The 19,671-nt window shown below is 31.6% G+C and overlaps 2 protein-coding genes and 1 long non-coding RNA gene across 4 annotated transcripts; 2 read left to right on the top strand and 1 right to left on the bottom strand.

Annotated features, from left to right (window-relative positions):
- Positions 1-1,025: 1,025 nt before the first annotated feature.
- LOC148208893 (uncharacterized) lies at positions 1,026-3,676 on the top strand. The gene is made up of 2 exons (XR_015787446.1): positions 1,026-1,479; positions 2,033-3,676. It is a non-coding gene; the product is annotated as an uncharacterized LOC148208893 (long non-coding RNA).
- A 3,713-nt stretch (positions 3,677-7,389) lies between these two features.
- On the top strand, positions 7,390-11,998 carry LOC111013468 (Tetratricopeptide repeat (TPR)-like superfamily protein). 2 transcript variants are annotated; one of them, XR_002601689.2, is made up of 3 exons: positions 7,390-9,198; positions 10,287-10,596; positions 11,465-11,998. XR_002601689.2 is itself a non-coding variant. In XM_022287920.2 (2 exons), exons 1-2 carry the CDS (start codon positions 7,526-7,528, stop codon positions 10,516-10,518), a joined length of 1,905 nt encoding a protein of 634 aa, XP_022143612.1. In that variant the 5' UTR covers positions 7,391-7,525; the 3' UTR covers positions 10,519-11,012. The 2 variants fall into 2 exon arrangements, 1 of the variants encoding a protein (XP_022143612.1); XM_022287920.2 differs by lacking the exon at positions 11,465-11,998 and having other exon boundaries at positions 7,391-9,198; positions 10,287-11,012.
- A 3,184-nt stretch (positions 11,999-15,182) lies between these two features.
- LOC111013452 (palmitoyl-monogalactosyldiacylglycerol delta-7 desaturase, chloroplastic) lies at positions 15,183-17,915 on the bottom strand. Its single transcript, XM_022287901.2, has 4 exons — positions 17,613-17,915; positions 16,906-17,253; positions 16,175-16,281; positions 15,183-15,494 (listed from the first exon to the last, which is right to left on the bottom strand). The coding sequence occupies exons 1-4, from the start codon at positions 17,913-17,915 to the stop codon at positions 15,278-15,280; spliced, it is 975 nt and encodes a 324-aa protein (XP_022143593.1). The 3' UTR covers positions 15,183-15,277.
- Positions 17,916-19,671: the final 1,756 nt, after the last annotated feature.

The raw sequence follows: 19,671 nt of genomic DNA, 5'->3' as shown, positions 1-19,671 counted from the left end.
TTCGACGTTTAAAATAAACAAAGGAAGAATATTATTTCTTCTTATTTTTGTTTTAAAAAGTAAGTGTCTACATCCACTCGCACGTCCATTGCTTTTTTTGAATTGAATTTAGTAGAAAAATATGTATGTTTTCTTTTAAGAGTCTAAATAGAATTAAAGTCCATTAAATTAGTGGTATTTGTTGTTGGTTTCTAACGTTTCGTCTCACATAATTTGAATATATATTGCCATATCCACCTCATATTTTCATTGACTTAAAAATAAGATTTTAATGTAGTACATAGAAATATGAAATGGAGTTTACTAAAAGTTGAAAATAAATCAAGTGGCAAAAGATTCAAAACGGAAAAAAAAAATCATAAAAAACAACTTGCAGCAATAAATCATATTAAAGAATTTTCAGTGCGTATAAAATATGTGTTAAAATGAATAAGAGAAATAAACGTTTTGAGAGTAGGCTAAAATGAACCAGATAAATAGACGGTTTCAGAATACAATAATAAAATAAATAAAAAAATCCTATACTAAAATATTATTTATTTTATAATTTGTATTATGAAAACATACTACAAATTTGAACAATGAAGATCCTTTAGAAAAAGAAAATAAAAAACAAATTGCCATAAAATTAAAAAGGAAAAAGACAGAGAACATTCCAAGATATAATAATGAAAATAGAATTGGTAAGTTGAAGTAGCAAAATGAGATTCATGGTTGCAAATTTTATAAGAAAAAGGAAATTGAAGTGGTCTCCCAATTAAATATTTGGTCAAACAAGTCAAAAAGACCAAAAAAGTAATTTAATAAAAAATGAAAATTCTCTTAGCCAAGAAAAAACCTTAATCAATCCACTTTTATCTAGGTGAGGTGTTTCTTGATTGAGGCCCCACATGAATTCTAATGGATCATAAATTCCACATATCCACGTGTGTGGTGACATAGATAATAAGTTCATCTGATCCAATTACTATTGGGGCTTTTGGACTGAATACCTCTCCCCATCCTGCTTTGATATATTTCTCGATGGTTCCTATTTTTCATCTCTTCTCTTCTCTCTCTTCAGATTTTTCATCCACACTCTCTCCTCCCCTTTCTTTTTCTCTCTTCCATGTTCTTTCTTTCTCTCTCTCTCTCCTCTTCTCTTTCTTCTTCATCTTTCCTATTTTACATCTTCTTCCTTTTTTTCTCTCAATTCTTCATTATCTTCGAGTCTCCTCCCACTCTCTCTGTAATTGTTCTTCCTCTCTCTCACTATTTTTACTTCCAGTGAAGTTTCTTCCTCGTTACCACACCACCGTCCTCGTTACTACGTTTACGCCCCCACCTCAGTTCTCTTTACAGACCACCTAGTTTCGCTGCCGCCATCTCGATCATCTCCGACATATACTGTCGTTGTTGGTGCAATCTCTTTTCTCAAGCGAGAGCGAGAGCAAGACCTGACCAGAGTTTCGAGCGAGAAAGATCTTCGATTGCTTCGTGGTAAAGAGGAAGCAGTGAGAATAATGAAAAAATGGGATGGTTCAGTGAATAACGTGATTTTTTTTTCACTTTTACCTAATTGGATAAAATTTTCAATTTTCAATTAAAGGAGTACTGTCGAAACGAGTGAAGAGAAAAAAAGGAGAGATATTTGTTTCTTTTTCAAATGATTGGTTCAAATAATTAGATAGGAAAACAATGAAACAAATTTGGATTAAATTTCAAATTTGAATATACTAAAATTAAGGAGATTGAATGATTGATTGAGATTTGTTTCGCTCAATTTCAATTATAATTTTAACTTTCAATTAATTTTTTTATATTTAATTATTTTAAATTTGAATTTGGACTTGTTTGAAATAGTTTTAAAAATTTTATTTAATCAATGATTGGAATATTTAATAAAAAAGAATATTTGGAATATCTAATAAATTTTTTTTTAATGTTTTTAGAATATTTCTTTGTCGCTAAATATTTAATTAAAATATAAACATATTTGGAATAATTTTAAATGTTTTATTTATTTTGTAACCAATCTCTCCCTTGATTTCAGTATTCATTCGCTCTCCTTCATTTTCGGTGGCGGTGGTCTCCACTCTCGCTCGGTGGGCTCCCCTCTCGCTCTCGCTCTTGGTGGTCTCTCTCCGCTCCAGCGAGACTCTTGCTCTGGACGATTGATCGAGACGCACCCATATCTCTCGTCGGAATCCAATTGTCAGAGAGCAACCGTTTGCAAATTTTTGGACAATTTTATTGGACATCTAAGTATTTAGGTCTCTAATCTAAAGCATTACAATTTCTTTTGAGATAGGGAAAAATATGGAAATTTTCATTTTGGGAGGAGGGAAGGAGGAAAGTTTTTGAAATCTGAAAATTTCGTTTTAGAAGAGAGAGTGACATAGTTGGGGAAAATACTAAACGTAAAATTTTATCTTTTTCCTTTATTTCATATGCAAATAAATCATGTGAGAAGTAGGAAGATTGAGAAGAGAGAGAAAGAAAGAAATAATTTGGGAAGAGGAAGATTGAGAAGAGAGAAAAAGAAAGAAACAACGGGAGGAGGGAGGGAGAGAGCGTGGATGAAAAATCTGAGGGAGGAGATGAAAAATAGGAAGAAAGAATAAGGTTTTTCGGCTGGATAGGCCTTTTATCAATATTGTTTTTTATTCATTTTTTTTCAAAATCTATGTTTTCTAATCTTTGCTTACACCACACTTATTTTTGTTTAGATTTCTCTCTCTTATTCCCTCCCTCTTTTTCCAGTTTTTTTTTTCTCTCTCATTTTCCGTTAACTCATTCTTTCTCTTCTTTATTTTCTTCTCTTTTTGCAACCAATGGGTATTTTTCTCGTTCTTCTATTTTGTTTTGGTTTCTCCCTTCCTTCTCTTTTTTCTTTAACTTACAGAAGGGAATAGAAGAGGGGAGAGAGGAAGAAGGAAAAAAGAAGAAAGGAAGAGGAGAGAGGAGAGCGAGCGAGAGTAAGACGAGAGAGGAGAGGAGAGATGGAAGAGAGGAGAAAGAGCGAGAGGTAGAGGAGTGAGAGCGAGAGGAACAGGAGAGATGAATTGATTTTTATTATTATTATTTCTCGATTTTTTCAACCATCAAAATTAATTTTCCTCTCTCTTCCTCACACCCTCTTTCTCTCTCTTGAAAAATAGGGTTTCCTCTCTTTCTCACACCCCTCACTACACGCCTACATCTATCTCTCTCCCCTCTCTCTCCCTCACACCCCTCACTCCACACCCAATATTTCTCAATATAGCGACTTTTTCTCTTTCTCTTCCTCTTCCTCTTCCTCACACCTCTCTCTCTCTAAGCCTCTGCATATGAGTCGATCTGATTTTGACTGAGAACGAGAGCGAGAGCGAGATTATGAGTGAGATCGAGAGCGAGAGTGAGATTTTGAGCGAGATCAAGATCGAGATTAGAGATTTTGAGCGAGAGGAAAATAGCGAAGCCACTGGCGGCCAATAAAAGAAAAACGGAGCTGCCCACGGTCGTATCTCGCTCTCGATGGCCGGATCTCGCTCTCGACGGCTAGATCTCGCTCTCGACGATCGGATCTCGCTCTCAGACGGTCTTATTTTTAGAGAGAGAAAGTGTGTCTATGAAATTAATTGTGTTTTTGTTCCATTCTAAATCTTATTTTTAGAGAGAGAAAGTGTGTCTATGAAATTAATTGTGTTTTGTTCCATTCTAAATCTTATTTTTAGAGAGAGAAAGTATATCTATGAAATTAATTGAATTTTATTCCATTTTAAATCCTATTTCTTGAAAGAGAAGGTGTGTCTATGAAATTAATTGGGTTTTTGTTTCATTTTTAGAGAGAGAAAAAATGTGTCTATCAATTTAATTGGGGTTTTGAGAAAAAATTGACGGAATGAGAGAGAAGAAAAGAAAAATGAGGAGAGAGGAAGAATGGTGCTTTTTTTAAGATATGGAAAAAGAGGGAGAGAGAATAAGAGAGAAATCTAAAAATAAGTGGAAGTGTAGTGAAGTAATTTGGGATTAGAAAATGCACGTTTTGAAAAAAGTGGGTAAAAAATAATTGAGTGCTTATTAAGATTGAGTGCTTATTAACTACTCATCCATTGTTTTGTTTACCACCGTTAAATGGTTAAGAACCAGTAAAAAAAAATACTCTTTATTTTTTAAGTAAAGAATAGTCAAATTCTTTAATTTTCAAATATATTTACATTCTCATTTAATAAGTAATAAAAAGAAATTGATAGTGGGTACAAAAATTGATTTTTTAATCCAAAATGCATAGTTGCTAGAACGGTTAAATTTTAAAAATAAAGAGGAGTCCAATTTTAAAAATTTTAAATATATTTACGTTCTTATATGATATTTAATAAAAAGAAATTGATGGGGTACAAAACATAATTTTTTTTAAATTCGAAATACATAGTTGCTATAACGAATAAATGAGAAAGTGTTAACATGAACTTAGTTCAATAATAATTAGTATCTGTCTCTAACTAAGAGTTCACGAGTTTGAATTTCCGATTCTTTGAGTGTTGTACTATAAAAAATAATAAATAATACAAATAAAAATGAGAAAGTTGGCAATCAAAATAAGACCTCGTTTAACTTAAATTACCAAAGTGCCCCTAACAAACAATCAATTTCCCTTGTCGAAGTCAAGAAGCTCATCCAAACACTATCTAATTGTTTAATTCGATTTTGTGGCGAACTTTCTTCTGTTTAGTATTATAAAAGTGAGCTCATGATCTGCAATTCAAGCATGTGCATAAATTCTTAGATTTGATTAATTTTGGTTTGATTTTTACTTACAAGTGACCCTTTTCATCATTCTCTGCACAATTGTATAAACAACAGAAATTCTTTAATACAAATTTACGGTGGGTGAAAACTTCATTTTAGAAACTTTTATAAACAACGGAAATTTATTAATATAAATTTATAGTTACGTTTAAAGATATTTGGTGAATGAAAGTGTTTTTGTTGAAATTGGGATGGAAAAGCCAGGACCTTAAATTTCTAACCATGATACAAAAGTCAAAATTATATGGCCAAAATAATATTTAAATCTTTTAAAAGAATTATGAATATATAGTTAGTTGATTTTTTTTTTGTTTAAATCCTATTTTTATAGTGGGACTCATTCTAATTCTTATGCTTTTAAAATGTTTATTTATTTCTAGTACTTTTAACCTCTCTTTTTTTCTTTTTTTTGTCTATTTTTGTTTATAAACTTTTAAAAAATGATATTTTAATATTTTTATACTAAAAGATTTTTGTCAGGTATATTTAATATGAGTTAAGATTTTGTAAATAGCGACCAAAATGATTTTTTAAGAATATAGAAATAATGGAAATTTTGAAGTACAGGGATTAGAATAATTAGCCTACAAAGTAAAAATAAATAAAACTTGAAAGTAAAGGGAAAAAAGAAAAGATTTAAACCATTTGTTTTTCTAACATAGACTATATGAATTCTATTAAATTATAATTCTAAACTTTTAAAGTTGCCTAATAAGTCTTATAATTTAAAAGGTTTTTAATAGCCGTGTGAACTTTTCATTTGTATTTAAAGTTTAATGCTAACTCTATTAGTTTTTATGTTTATTATTTTAATGATTAGCCCACCAAATATTTTAACTGAAAATCAATCCAAATAAATATTGTAGTCAACTTCAAAATATATTTAAATTTTAAATAGATTTTTTAAAGACTGAAACTTTTTTAAAATACGATGACTAGATAAACAAAATCAAATTTAGAGATTCATTAAAACTTTTAAAAGTATAAATTAAATATACACAAATTTAATTAGGTGCCAAATATTTATATGTGCGGAGGTATGTTACATATATATAAAAGGAATAAGTTCAACAATAGTCCTTAACGTATCGGTGTTCAACAAGAAATTCAAATAAGAGATACTTGAATTAATGAACTTATATTTGTATTTATATATGCAGTGTACAATCTTTAATGTATGATCATCTGATTAATTCTTTCGGATGTTAACTTTAATTTGAGTGTTTATGAACTTGTTCTCGAATCAATGAGTTTTGCGTATTACTCGTTGAAAAGTGTTTGGAATCTTCGACTTAGAGCTTGTTGAAGAATCCTTGAAGTCTTCGGCTTTGAGCTTGTGAAGTTCTTCGACTTGTTGAAATTCTTCAGCTATGTAGCTTGTTGAGGTTCTTTGGCTTACTTGGCAAAATTCGTAGCTTGATGAAATTCGCAGGAGTCTTCGGCTTGTAGCTTGATGAATGATGAAGTTCTTCAACTATGCAACTTGGTGAAGTTCTTTGACTTGTATCTTGTTCGAATTCTTCAGCTTGCAGTAGATGAAGTTCGTAACTTGATGAAATCTTCGAATCTTATTGCTTTTCAATTCTTCAAGTCTTGCTGGCTTTTGATGCTTCGCTTGACTTTGAATGCTCCGAGGACTCTAAATCTCCAATTCTTCTGGCTCATTCTGAATCACTCCGAATGTCCCAAATGAGGGAACATGAGACGACCATAGGGGAACACGTGACATAATTTAATTTGTCGATTTTAAAATTAATTTAAGACATGTGTAATTTTATAATCAGTCTTAAATATAATTTTAAAATAATGACATGACATTTAATCATTGACTAAATTTTATCATTCAATAATCAGTTAAGACATGTATTTCTTAAAGGTCGTGTATTCAAATTCTAACTCCTACATGTTGTATTTAAAATCTAACAGTCGTTGATTTGTTTTTTAAGTTTCAACCATTGTTACTGTTCAACTATTGTTGAACAACACATGTCAATGAATTCAACCTCGACATGAGGAATGACACAGTGTTACATAAAAAATTCGCAAAATATAAAAAGGATCCATAAAATATAATATGACATAATATTAATATTAATAGTTTTTAACTTATTTAAAAAGAGTGTTTAATTTAAATAGTAGTCCTGACTTTTTTATTTTTATAATTTTATATAAATATATATGAACATTAACATTTAAAACCTTGACTACGAGAATTAGAATAAGATTTAATCTTAAAAAATAAGAAATACATTCATAAAAAAATATTTTAATTATCGATGTCGATGAAAATATCGAGATCTCAATTTTATAGAAATGTCGATGTTCTTTTTTCCTTTTTTTTGAAATGATAAAATGTCGATATGATATTCTTGAAAACGTTATAAAATTAATAAATTCGTAAAAATGTCTAAATTAACAAATAAACATTTCAATCTTTCTAATTAAATTTAAAAGAATTAATATTAATATTATGTGGCGATGTTTAATTGATATTTTTTATATTTTTTCGTTTTTTTTTAATACTGTGGAAATGTCGTGTCTAATTCATGTCATGGCGAAGAAGATGCTGACCTGCGACGGATATTTAATTCCGTACATAAAAGTTAAAACAAACAGTAGGATCCAGCAAAACGACGGCGTTTAGTTCACCTCCGATTCGTGAAGGATCATCGAGAGGGTTTTGCAGAGGTTTACGCAGAACAACCAAAAACCTGGCGAAGCGCAGCAGACTTTCGAATTCAATTTCAGTCCCACCATGAGAAAGGCTTCAATTTCACTTCTCTCCCACTCCAATCGCCTGAATCTCCGCTCCATTTCATCCCTCATTTCCGATCCTCCCCCTTCTCCCCCTCCTTCTTCATCTCCTCTCTCCGCCGCCCATCTCAACCCCTGCTCCAAATCCCATGGCCTGTTCTTCAAACTCACCCGCTTCCAAGCAAACCCATGTCGGAATTTGGACACCCTTGTGGAGAAACGCCCTCAAATTTCATCCAGACAGAGGAAAATCAAAGAGAAGTCCGAGCTGGAGGAGGCTTTTGAGTCTGCAAACACTGTCGATGAAATGCTCAGCGCGTTCAAAGACATGGAATCCGCTTTTGAAGAGAGGGATCTTGGATTGGCTTCCTTGAAAATTGGTCTGAAACTTGACCAAGAAGGTGAGGACCCTGAAAAGACTCTGTTGTATGCTTCTAGAGCTTTGAAAGCTTTGGACAATGATGATAATGGTGGTAAACCTTCTCTACTTGTTGCTATGACTTTGCAATTGATGGGTTCTGTTAATTATAGCTTGAAAAAGTTTAGTGATAGTTTAGGGTACCTGAATAGGGCTAATAGGGTACTGAGTCAGTTAGAGGAGAAGGGGTTTAGTGCTGCTGAGGATATTAGACCTGTGCTTCATGCTGTGCAACTTGAGTTGGCAAATGTTAAGACTGCAATGGGGAGAAGAGAAGAAGCTCTTGGTAATCTTAGGAAGTGTTTGGAGATCAAGGAGTTGACCTTGGAGAAGGATAGTAGAGAATTAGGGAAGGCGAATCGTGATTTGGCGGAAGCTTATGTTGCTATTTTGAACTTCAGGGATGCGCTTCCGTTTTGTATGAAGGCATTGGAGATACATAAGATGCAGTTGGGGCATAATTCAGTTGAAGTAGCCCATGATAGGAGGCTTCTAGGGGTGATTTATACTGGGTTGGACGAACATGAGAAGGCATTGGAGCAGAATGAATTGTCTCAGAAGGTTTTGAAGAACTGGGGCCTTAATTCCGATTTGCTTTGTGCGGAAATTGATGCTGCTAATATGCAAATTGCCCTGGGTCGGTACGATGAAGCCATTAGTACTCTCAAGGATGTTGCTCAACGTACAGATAAAGACAGTGAAACTCGGGCAGTGGTGTTTATCTCAATGGGAAAAGTGTTGTGTAATCAGGAAAAGTTTACTGATGCAAAGAGATGTTTGGAGATTGCTAGTGGAATTTTTGACAAGAAAGAAGCAACTTCTCCAGTGGAGGCTGCTGAGGCGTATTCAGAAATATCGATGCAATATGAGACAATGAATGAGTTTGAAACTGCGATTTCTTTATTGAAAAGATCTCTAGCTGTGCTCGAGAAACTTCCACAAGAGCAACACTCAGAGGGTAGTGTTTCAGCTAGAATAGGGTGGTTACTACTGTTGACCGGTAAGGTTCAAGAAGCTATTCCATACTTGGAGGGTGCAGCAGAGACTTTGAAGGAGAGTTTTGGTTCCAAGCATTTTGGAGTTGGATATATATACAATAACCTCGGGGCAGCATATCTAGAGCTCGAGAGACCTCAATCGGCCGCGCAGATGTTTGCAATGGCAAAGGACATTATGGACGTATCACTTGGCCCTCATCATGCAGATTCAATTGAATCATGTCAGAATCTTTCAAAAGCATATGGTGCAATGGGAAGGTATGGTTACTTTCAAGTTTTTCTTTCGTCTCCATCACTAGCGACATTGTTACATTGTTTACAACGTATAATGTTTTACTACTAACTTGAACCTAGCTACCAAGTTGAACCTAGCTTGGTAGTCAAGGTATTTATACCTCTTCTTAAAGATCATACGTTCAAACCTCCAAAGGAAGTCATGATCAAACTTTAGCATTGTTTTTTTTTTTTGTATGAAACAATTTCACTGATGGTATGAAATTACTAACGGACAATACCTCCTTTTTAGTGTAGCTTCTACATAGCTATAATTGTATTTATAGGAAGAAATGGAGTTTCATTAGATTCTAAAAAAAAGTCTAACAGACTTCCTGAGGACTCTTACTGATAATTGAACTTTCAAACCTAATGGGTCGTGAATGCTGTAGAAGGCCTTTGAATTCAATCACGTGATCTTGAAGAAACTCGACTCCGACAGGAATGATGACTATCTCATGATTATTTTGAATAGGAAATGTTACAGGGAAGAGGACTCTTGGTGGTCTAGTTTTGGAAAAGAAATGAATATTAACCACTGTGCGTTGGTCAAGTGGTCAATATGACCAATGAGAAAAGTAAAAGATTTAGAGGGAATGCGTTTAAACCATGGTGACCACCTACTTGAGATTTAACACTATACGAATTCTTCTGGTAACCAAATGTAACAGGGTCAAAAAATTGTCCCACAAGATTAATTGAGTGCACGGGAATTGACTTGGACAGTCATAAATATTAAAAGGACTATAGATATCCTGATATGAAATAACTAAGTCATCTTTGGAGATGATTGCTTGTGGAACTAATTTTATATCGTGATTGGGACTAACGGACTTGATAAATTTTAGATGATTTTTACCATGAAGGTATTAAAACACCATTCCCAGTCCTTCCTCTTTCTTGTTGCCGTTGGCATGTTGTCATTTGTTATTGAATGATGCAAAAATGTTGCAGAAAGGTTTACTTTTCTAACAGATATTCAATGATCACACGAGTAGCTCAACAGCATATTGGCTATTGAGGGACATTCTTGAACTTCATTAATTCAATCCTTTTTCTGTGTGTTGGTGCAGTTATGCCCTTGCAATTGATTTCCAAGAGCAAGTGGTTGATGCTTGGGAAAGCCATGGCTCAAGTGCAGAAGATGAACTTAAAGAAGCCCAACGGATGCTTGAACAATTAAAGAGGAAAGCACACGGTACGTCAAAACCCGAGCTTTCGACGAAGGCCTTGCCACTACCTCATTCCCCAACATCTTCCAAAAGTTTGCAGCCCAATATTCCCGGCAGTCAGAAGCAACTATAGCCGCAACACAGTAAATCTGATAAGCTATTTTACAACTCCAGATAAGTCGATAGATCGGGTCACACCTCTCAGTATTCGGTAAATTCTATCTTTGAAAAGCTTAGATATTCGGGGAAATATCTCTTTACAATTTTGGTCATATCTTGTGCCTAGCTGGAACAACCTTAAACTATCCGAACCCATGTTGTGCATGCTTGTCTATCCTTCTAGGAAACGTATTCACCGAAATCTATATTCCCAGGAAAGAGATGATTGCAGTAGCCTGCAGAATTACCGAAATCTCACTCATTCCATGTTCACTAATCTGTATGACGTTGATGCTCACAAGTCACAACTCATGATTCTTCTTCTCAAGTTTCTCTTTTGCTTGAACTGAAATAATCATATGTTAGATGCTTTTTGGCACTGTTTTTTCAGAATTACCTGTGTGTAAATGAGTTTGTAGTTTGGTTTTAGTTGAATTAGAAAGAAACATATTCTCAATTGAGATCTCATTTTCTGGGTTCTTGACTCTGACTTAATGAGATATTAGATGGCAAAGTACTTGTGTTGAACTTGATGGTTTATGTAGATCGTTAGGAACCGGTAGCGAAGCGACAAATTGTTTAAATCCTTTTCACCTCTAATTTTAGAAAGACTACCTTTAAATCTGAAAATTTTGGAAACGATAGTCGATACGTATAATTTCGTAAAATGTGAACTTTTTGGGGATAACATTGAAACTTTTTTTTGTATAATTTCGTATAATTTCATATAATTTCCTGCAGAATTACCGAAATCTCACTCATTCCATGTCCGGGGCTTGTTCTAGTTGGTAAACAAACCAAAAGTAGAGGTTTGATTGTGGGGAAACCAAGAAAGAATCGTAGAAAAAATGAATGAATTAAAGAAAAAGCCACTTTTTTTTTTTTTTTTTTGACAGAGACTTTATGGATTTTCAATGTAGGCTATACTGAAACACACTGGACTCCCAACTTCCAACTTTCCAATGGCCATTCATTGCTACAACTCTCATTTTATGCTCTGAAAACCCGCACGCAAAACGAGAAAGATGGAACCTTGCTCAAAGGCGGTTCATTGAGTCGGTCATTTTCGAATGTGAATGATATCATTTAGAGCAACTAGACTGAAGGTGACGTCTCGGGCTGGTAAGATTTTACGCGTTGTATTGAATTAAATTACACGCTCGACACCGGAACGGATAATATTCGAGATTATGCGGGACTATACACAAAAGATCCTTTTTTGGATAAAGATGTGGCTCTCCTCCCGATAACTTCCCAACATGATTTTTAAGGATTTAATCTAGCCGCTTAAAATTACAACATGATCTTTTACTCATCTTAAGAAAAATGTCACATCATCAATATGTTACCCTTTGAAATTAAAATTAAAATTAGAACCCATTTTCTTTAATTTATGGTGATAGGAAATAATTGGTTGAATTATGATTGAAAGTTGGTATACATTAATTTTGTTAGTTGCTGCGGTGTACAGACATGCATTCTTATGTGGCATTTTAATGTTTTTAATTAGCAAGCTTGTTGATGGCCTCCTCCTCGGAGAAACATGGGATTGTCAAAATATGGTTGAACTTTAATTGATACTTTATGTTACTTCTTTCATTTTTTCTTCTTTTACGTTACGTTACAATGAATGAGCAAATGGGACCCCCATTTTTGTGTTTGGCTTTATGGGACGGATTTTTTTTTTTTGTTTTTTTTTTTAAATAATGTGCTTTTAAGAAAATATTACAGAAATAATGTAGTAAAAAAATTAATTTAAAAAATAAGTTTGCGAAATCGCGGGCCATGGCCACGATTTCTGGGGTCGCATCCATTTGATGCTATTTAGCCGAAATCGCGATAGATGGCAGCGATTTCTACACCACGTGGCACGGTCGAAGTTAATCTGGCGCGAATCATTTTTTCTAATCCAGTTTTTTTTTTAATTATTATTTTTAAGGGTCTAATGTTTTTGTAAGAATAATCTTAACCAACCAAAATTTGTTTGGATCTAAGGTGAATCTAATTTATATGCCAGCAGGTGTCTTTTTTTTTTCTTTTTTTCTTTTTGAAATAATATCTAATTTGTGTGCTTTTTTTTTTCTTTGGAAAAAATCAAATTCTAAAACGTAAATAAACTAGGGAGGAGTAAAAGATTGTTTGTTTGTTTTTTTTCTTTCTATAAAACTATCCTAACAACCTGCAGCTCAAATTAGATTGTTAAAAGTAAATAAAAAGAGTTTCTAGCCTCAATTCTGACTAATATATCGACTAAAATTACTTTATGTATTTTTTTTTTATTTAAAAGATGGTTGCCTTTTTATTACAGCTAGAATTATTTTTTTACTCAGTTATTTTTTTTTTCATATTTTTCTTTTGATAAATATTTTTAATTACCCCCCCTAATTTAAATATGATATTTGTTAATTAAACACAAATTTACAAGGATTCTAACTGAAATTTATTGAAAATTTGATTATTTTTATTTTTATTTGTCGTAATATAATTGCAATAAAACCAAGCTTATAATTTTTCTTTTTTGAAAATTTTGGATTTGTTTAAAAAATCATAATCATAATCCTAACATAACATATAAAATCATAACAAAATTGTGATTCATTTTGTAAAAAATGAAAAGTATACCAATACCAATAAAAAGAAAAATAAATAAATTATCAGCTAGAGGCTGAAGATATGGACGGGAGAGAGCAAGAGAGAAACCGTGGGAAAGGAATGGCCGAATAGGTTTTTAATTAAAAAAAAATCGTGAGATCGCTTGCATCGTATGCGATTTCCCACGTAGAAATCACAAATCCTTTATGATACACTAGATCCGACTCGGTTCCGAATTAGCAGATGCTGTCAGGGAGGGGCGATACCATAAGTAGAAAGGAAGAGACTCACGGAGGAAAATAGAATTGAGCTATTTCCATGTGGCAACTCCCTTGACTTTAACCAAATTTTCACTTTATTTTTGTCAATAGTTTTGAGACGCTGCCTTACTTTTTAAAATTTTTATTTAATTTACATTTCTTTTGATTTTATTTAGAAATCTACTTTACAAAAGTGAGAAATTAATGGCACACAAATGTAAGATTTGTATATCAGCTATATACTTTAACAATATATTTTTTGGTATATCTACATCAATGATACAAAAATAACATCAGTAATATCATTAGTAATACTCTATCAGGTATATTAATAACATACGTGTTATCAATGCTATACGAAAATGGTATAAAGGAAAAAAATTATCATATTTACATTTTTTTTATATATCAATTTGATCACCCATTATAATTATAATTTAAAATAAATATGGGATTGTCAGTATATGGTTGAATTTTTTTATTGACAATTAATGTTGTTCATCAATAAAGGCAGACCTACATGTTGGTTTAGCTTTTCAAAGTAGTAATTTCTGCATGTGAGTTGACAGTAAGAATTTATTGAGATGATTTAATTTTATGGTCCAGCCTTACTTGATCAGTTGATCTGCACATGAATCTATTAGTTTGCTTATTTTTTTGGGCAAAGGAATTTAATAGTTGCTTTCAGTCATATGGTTTCCCTACTATTTTTGAATGATCTGCTATGTGCATCTATACAAAAATATCTCTTGATTTTAATTTATTTTGTTGATGCGTGATTCTAGTCGAGGCAATACGTTAGCGGTGATCCAACACGAACTCTGACGTGTGGCTCTGCTAGCAAGTACAACGTGCCGGCAGAACTTTGCACTGGTGTGATGCTTAACCATGTATACTTTGAAGTTTAAGTTTGAACTTAGTCCGAGTTGATGTGAGTTGAGCTTAGATAGAACGCAAGAGATTGCGTACCTTTTTTTCTAAGGTGTTACTTAGCATTTTATATGAGGAGAGTATTGGCAATTAAGACCTGCTGTACTTATCATTTTCAATGGGTTTTTTACTGGCGATTGGGAGATTCACTAACAGTAGAATCGTCTTTTTTCGATGTCAACAATTTTTCTATCGGTCAGAATCTTTCCTCTGGGCTGAGCTCTACTTTTAATAACTCAGGCCGTTCACCTCCTCATCTTTAGAGTGGATATAGGTGTTCTAGCAAGAAGACGACCACGTGTTGCGTTTGATTTTTCTCCGGTGTTATTTGATTATGTTATCTATTCATTAGGGTTTATGCTTTAAAACCTTATAATTTGTAGAATTTTGAACTAGTGGATGTTTGATTATGTTATATATTTATTAGGGTTTCTAAGCTCTAAAACCTTATAACTGTTAACTATTTATTTGAACATAAATAAAATTATTTAGTATGTATATTTATTTAATCTTCCTTATGATTTATTCTTATATTATCCAAAATATAAAAAGTTCTAAGCTTTTTAAATATAATCTCGAACATCAAGTAGACTAATTCTATCGAGACGAATAATACCAATATATATAAAATCACCTGGTGCGTTAGTAATTTTGGTCATGTGTCAAAGATTTTAAAAAATCAATTATAGTTAGATCTTTTTTTTCAAAATCACTAATTCTATCATTACTCCTAAATACACCCTTACTTTCGACTACTCAATTTTTTTTGATAAATAGTAGAGGAGAACATAGAGAGGGAAAGTGAATTTCTTTTTCTTTCTTCAAAATAATAAAAAAGCACAAACTTAATGAAGGATTAATAATAAGGAAAAGTAGTGTTATTAATATAATAATATATTTGGATTACACCATCTTCCAAACAACCACCCATATCATTAAGTTAATCATATCTTAATTATCAATCATAGGCTTAAGAAGGAGGAGTTTTTGGTTCTTGTACTTTTTAGAGGGTAATTTCACATCAGTAGCCATTCCAATGGCTTCAAGAAACATAATAAGATACCACCCAAAGTCAATTTGCCACCATCGATGACCATGTCTTGCTGAATATTCAAATGCATGGTGGTTATTGTGCCATCCTTCTCCATAGGTTAATATAGCCACAAACCTGAAAGAAAAAAAGATTTAAACTTTATCGACGGTTATGTTTATTCCACTTCGATTTCTAAGGACCCGTTTGGTAACGTTCTAGTTTATTGTTTTATAATTTCCAATTTTCTTAAGAAGTGTAACCATTTTGCAACTAACTATGTTTATTAATTGTTTATCATTTTTTTGGAACATTCTCGAGATTGTATAGAAATTTTGGAAACAACCAAGTTTCTTATATATGGTTCCCATTCTCCATTTGTTCAAAAAACACAAATAAAAAGATTATTTTATCATATTTGAATTTGTGGATTTTGGGGTCATGCAATTCATTTTTCTTTATTAAAAATGACGAAAACAAAAATAAGAAATAATAGAAACGTTACCAAACAAGCCCTAAATTTTAAAATTTTTTTAATTAGTTTTTAAACTTTATATTAGGATGTTTGAAATGATTAGCAGAAGACTAATGGTAAAAACGACTTCGGTAGTTTTTTTTTATACCAAATTCAACGGCTAGAATAAAACATTTGAAACTTTGAGGAATTTAAATAGAATATTTAAAAAATTATTCACGATACAATATAAGCATGGAAGTTTAGGAACCAAATTAAATTTCAAACACTTCTTTTTTTAAAAATCATCTTTTACTTGCGAATGAGTAGAGGAACAAAAGAGAAGATTGGAAAAGTGTGTTACCAATTATTCTTCGACAAATCGCCAGTATTCCACGGTTGCTTTCCCCATATATGGCATACTGAATTTACCATTGATGTTACGTGTAAGAGTAATACGACCCTCATGCACTACGAATAGTTTCAAAAACACAAAAGACTTTCGTAAGTAAAATATTTGACAGAGGGAATTACAAAAAAAAGAAAAAAAAAAGAGTATATCATACACATGGTTGGAATAAATCGAACACATATAACTAGAATCAAATATTGTGAAATTAGTGATTGTTATAATCATAACCTATTTAGATTGACAAGTGATTATAATTATAATTAAAAATTATTTAGATAAATTATCAACAATGTAAATCAACAATAATTATATTATACAAGTGATTCACGAATTAAAAAAAAAGTTATATATGTCATTACTTTTTAAACTATACTATTTATAATTATTCTTGTAAAACTACACATTTCCAAATACTTTTAAAATTAAAGCTTCACATTTCCATTACTTTTTAACAAATCTCATAATATTCCATTTCTGGTAAAAATGTAAAATTTCATTCATATATCTATCATAGAATGCAAAATTTTATTACGTTTTATTGTAAGATATATATATATATATATATATATATATATATATATATATATATATATAGGCTAAAGCAATAAATAAATAAATAAATAAAATTCAATCCAATTACAACTTAATAGTTAAAAGGAAAAAGGAGAGTAAGTTGATTTTACCATTCCCCAAATAATAAAAGGAATTCCTCCGACTGCATATAGGAATATCCCAAGAACAATTGGATGAAGAAAGTACGTTCTACGCATGAACCTGTAAAAGGCTTGCTTCTCCAGGTCATTGACATTGCTCGGATTTCCATGCTTTAAGAAAAATGTAAATACGGTTCTTTCTGTCTTTTGAAAATTATTGAAATAGTTCGGACAAACTTTTCGGGTCAAATTATAGGAATCAAAAAGCCATATCAGATGACTAAACCAGAATCCATAAATAGGACTATGTGGGTCTCTTTCTGAATCAACATATTGATGATGACACCTGTGCGTGCTCACCCAATCGATCGGATCACCCTAAAACACAATAAATATTTCGAAACAAAAGATTAGTAAAGCATATTTGGGAATGCTCTATAACTTGTCACTAGTTTTGGCAAGTTCATCTTCCATAGTTCAATCAATAACAAAAAAAAAAAAAAAAAACAAAAAAAAAGAATAAGAAAATATTTATTAAACTCAATGCTTTTGATGATGACATGTATCATTCATATTTTTGTATACTATAATGATATTCTATAATATTAAAAGAAACTTCTGTCTTTATCTTAAAAAAAAAAAAAACTTCTATGATTTTTGATGTCTAAGTGTCGTAGGTATCTATTACATTACATATATTTATAATACCAAGAGAGTAAGGATCCAAGATATCGAACCTGAAGAGCATGGGCTGCCCAATAAGCCAACAAATACTCGAGCCATTTAGGAAGCTTGAAGCTCCGATGTGCAAGATTTCTATGATACGAAACACTAATGGCTATACCTGTAGAATGACCCAATACGAAACTGATCCAAAAGGCAGTCCAATTGAAATAGAACGGGGCAAAAATACACGGGAGATGAAAAAGGGCAAAGGAAATAGCAAAGTTTATATCCAACTTTGTCCATTTTTTCCTCCTAAAGAGCCTTGGAGGATGCTTGTTCACCACCTCCGTTGGTTCTTGTTTTGATGCTTCCATTAGAGGAACTTGCTATAGTTGAGGCTTTGGCGACATATGTATTTATACTTGTGAAGTTTGGACAAATCTTATTTTTATTATTTATTATTTTTTATTTGCTGAGAGTTATTCAACCATGTTCAACAGAACATTTATTATAATTAAGGTGGCAGGCCAATAAGAATTAATACATCTTATTTACTTCTTCCTGAGAGTAGTTGAACCTCTCCATTATATTATTTATTACCCCGGAAATTATGTATTTAAAAAATTACATTTTAATGCATTAGTGGTGTATTTTAATATGAAACTTCATACTTTTTTAGTTTTTTTTTAATAATTTGTTACACAATTAAAAAACAAATTTTTGTTTTTAAAATTTAGTTTAGGAATTTTGAGGACATTTTTAATTTAAATTGATTCATTTTATAGACTAAAACACAAATATTACTTTAGGGAAAAAAAAGGGAAATGCCAATGGGTAGCCATAAATATTGTCATATTGCTAAATATACCCATATGATTATGATTTTACAAATCTGTCAATTTCTTTTTAAATTTATGCACATATTTAGACATTTTTACACAATTCTATTTTTTCTATTCATATATCACACATTTATATGTCATCATAGTTTATCACTGATATAGTTTATAGTTTATATATAAAAACTATATATATCAGTGAAAGAAAAATATCGTTGATATAGTCTATCGATGATAACTATACCAGTGATAGATGTCTATAACTCATATAATCTATTAATGTTATAGTCTAGTCACTGCGATAGATGTTTCAGGCTATTTTAATGAATCTTTTTTTGATTGGATTTGGGCTAGACTTTTTTTTTTTTTTTTTTACTATATTTACCTCTCCAAAATGTTTTTGTGATATTTGCAACTCATTGAGATTGAAGCACCCCTAATAAATAATCATTACATAAACTATCAATGTTAAAGTTAAGTTGGAATTTTTTAAAATTATATAAAAATTAAATAGGTAAAAAATGATTTTCAAACTATCTTATATTAGTATAGTAAAGATAAATGATATGATTAATGAATTAAGTTAAATAGATTTTGCCAAATCGAACATAGGTCAGCGGTAATTAGCATATATCTTCAACCAATTGCCAATATGTACGAGCATAGCTAAACGGTAATTGACATGTATTTCTTTCCTCGAGGTCGGAAGTTCGATCCTCCATATCCCGAGATTGTTATGTATATATATACAAGTGAACAAGTAACTTGAGTAGCAGAAAAACCTAAAAGCACTTTAAAAATGGCAACAACAATAATAATAATAATAATAATAATAATACTTGGAAAGGTACTTTTGGCCCATGTGTTTGTAAAGGAAGTATTTAAAAGTAATTCTATAGTCAATCTCCTCAATCTTCCATCCATACTTATTTTTGAAATTCAATAATAAGAAAAGAAAAGAAAAAGGAAAGACAATAGTACTTCAAATGTTGGAATTAAATTTATCAATATTTTCACATGGTAGTTCAATAATTTACAAGTTTGAATTGATGAATAATTTAATTTATTCGATTTAAATCATTATGGTTTGTGTGTGTGTGTTTTTTTTTCATCCTTTCAATTTCAGGAAAGTTGTTGTAAAATTATTTCAATACTCATTTAATGATTTTTTTCCTTTCTAAAATTAATTTAAAAAATAGTGTAGTTTAGTTTGTTTGCAACACTCGACCTGTTAGAAACAAATGATTTTTCCCTTGTTAAAAAAGTTAACAATGGGGGACGATTTCATTGA

Source organism: Momordica charantia (assembly GCF_013281855.1).
Source record: "Momordica charantia cultivar OHB3-1 chromosome 9 unlocalized genomic scaffold, Mcharantia_2.0 BLBB01000009.1, whole genome shotgun sequence".
NCBI classification, from domain to species: Eukaryota; Viridiplantae; Streptophyta; class Magnoliopsida; order Cucurbitales; family Cucurbitaceae; genus Momordica; species Momordica charantia.
This window is presented reverse-complemented; position numbering and strand designations above follow the sequence as displayed.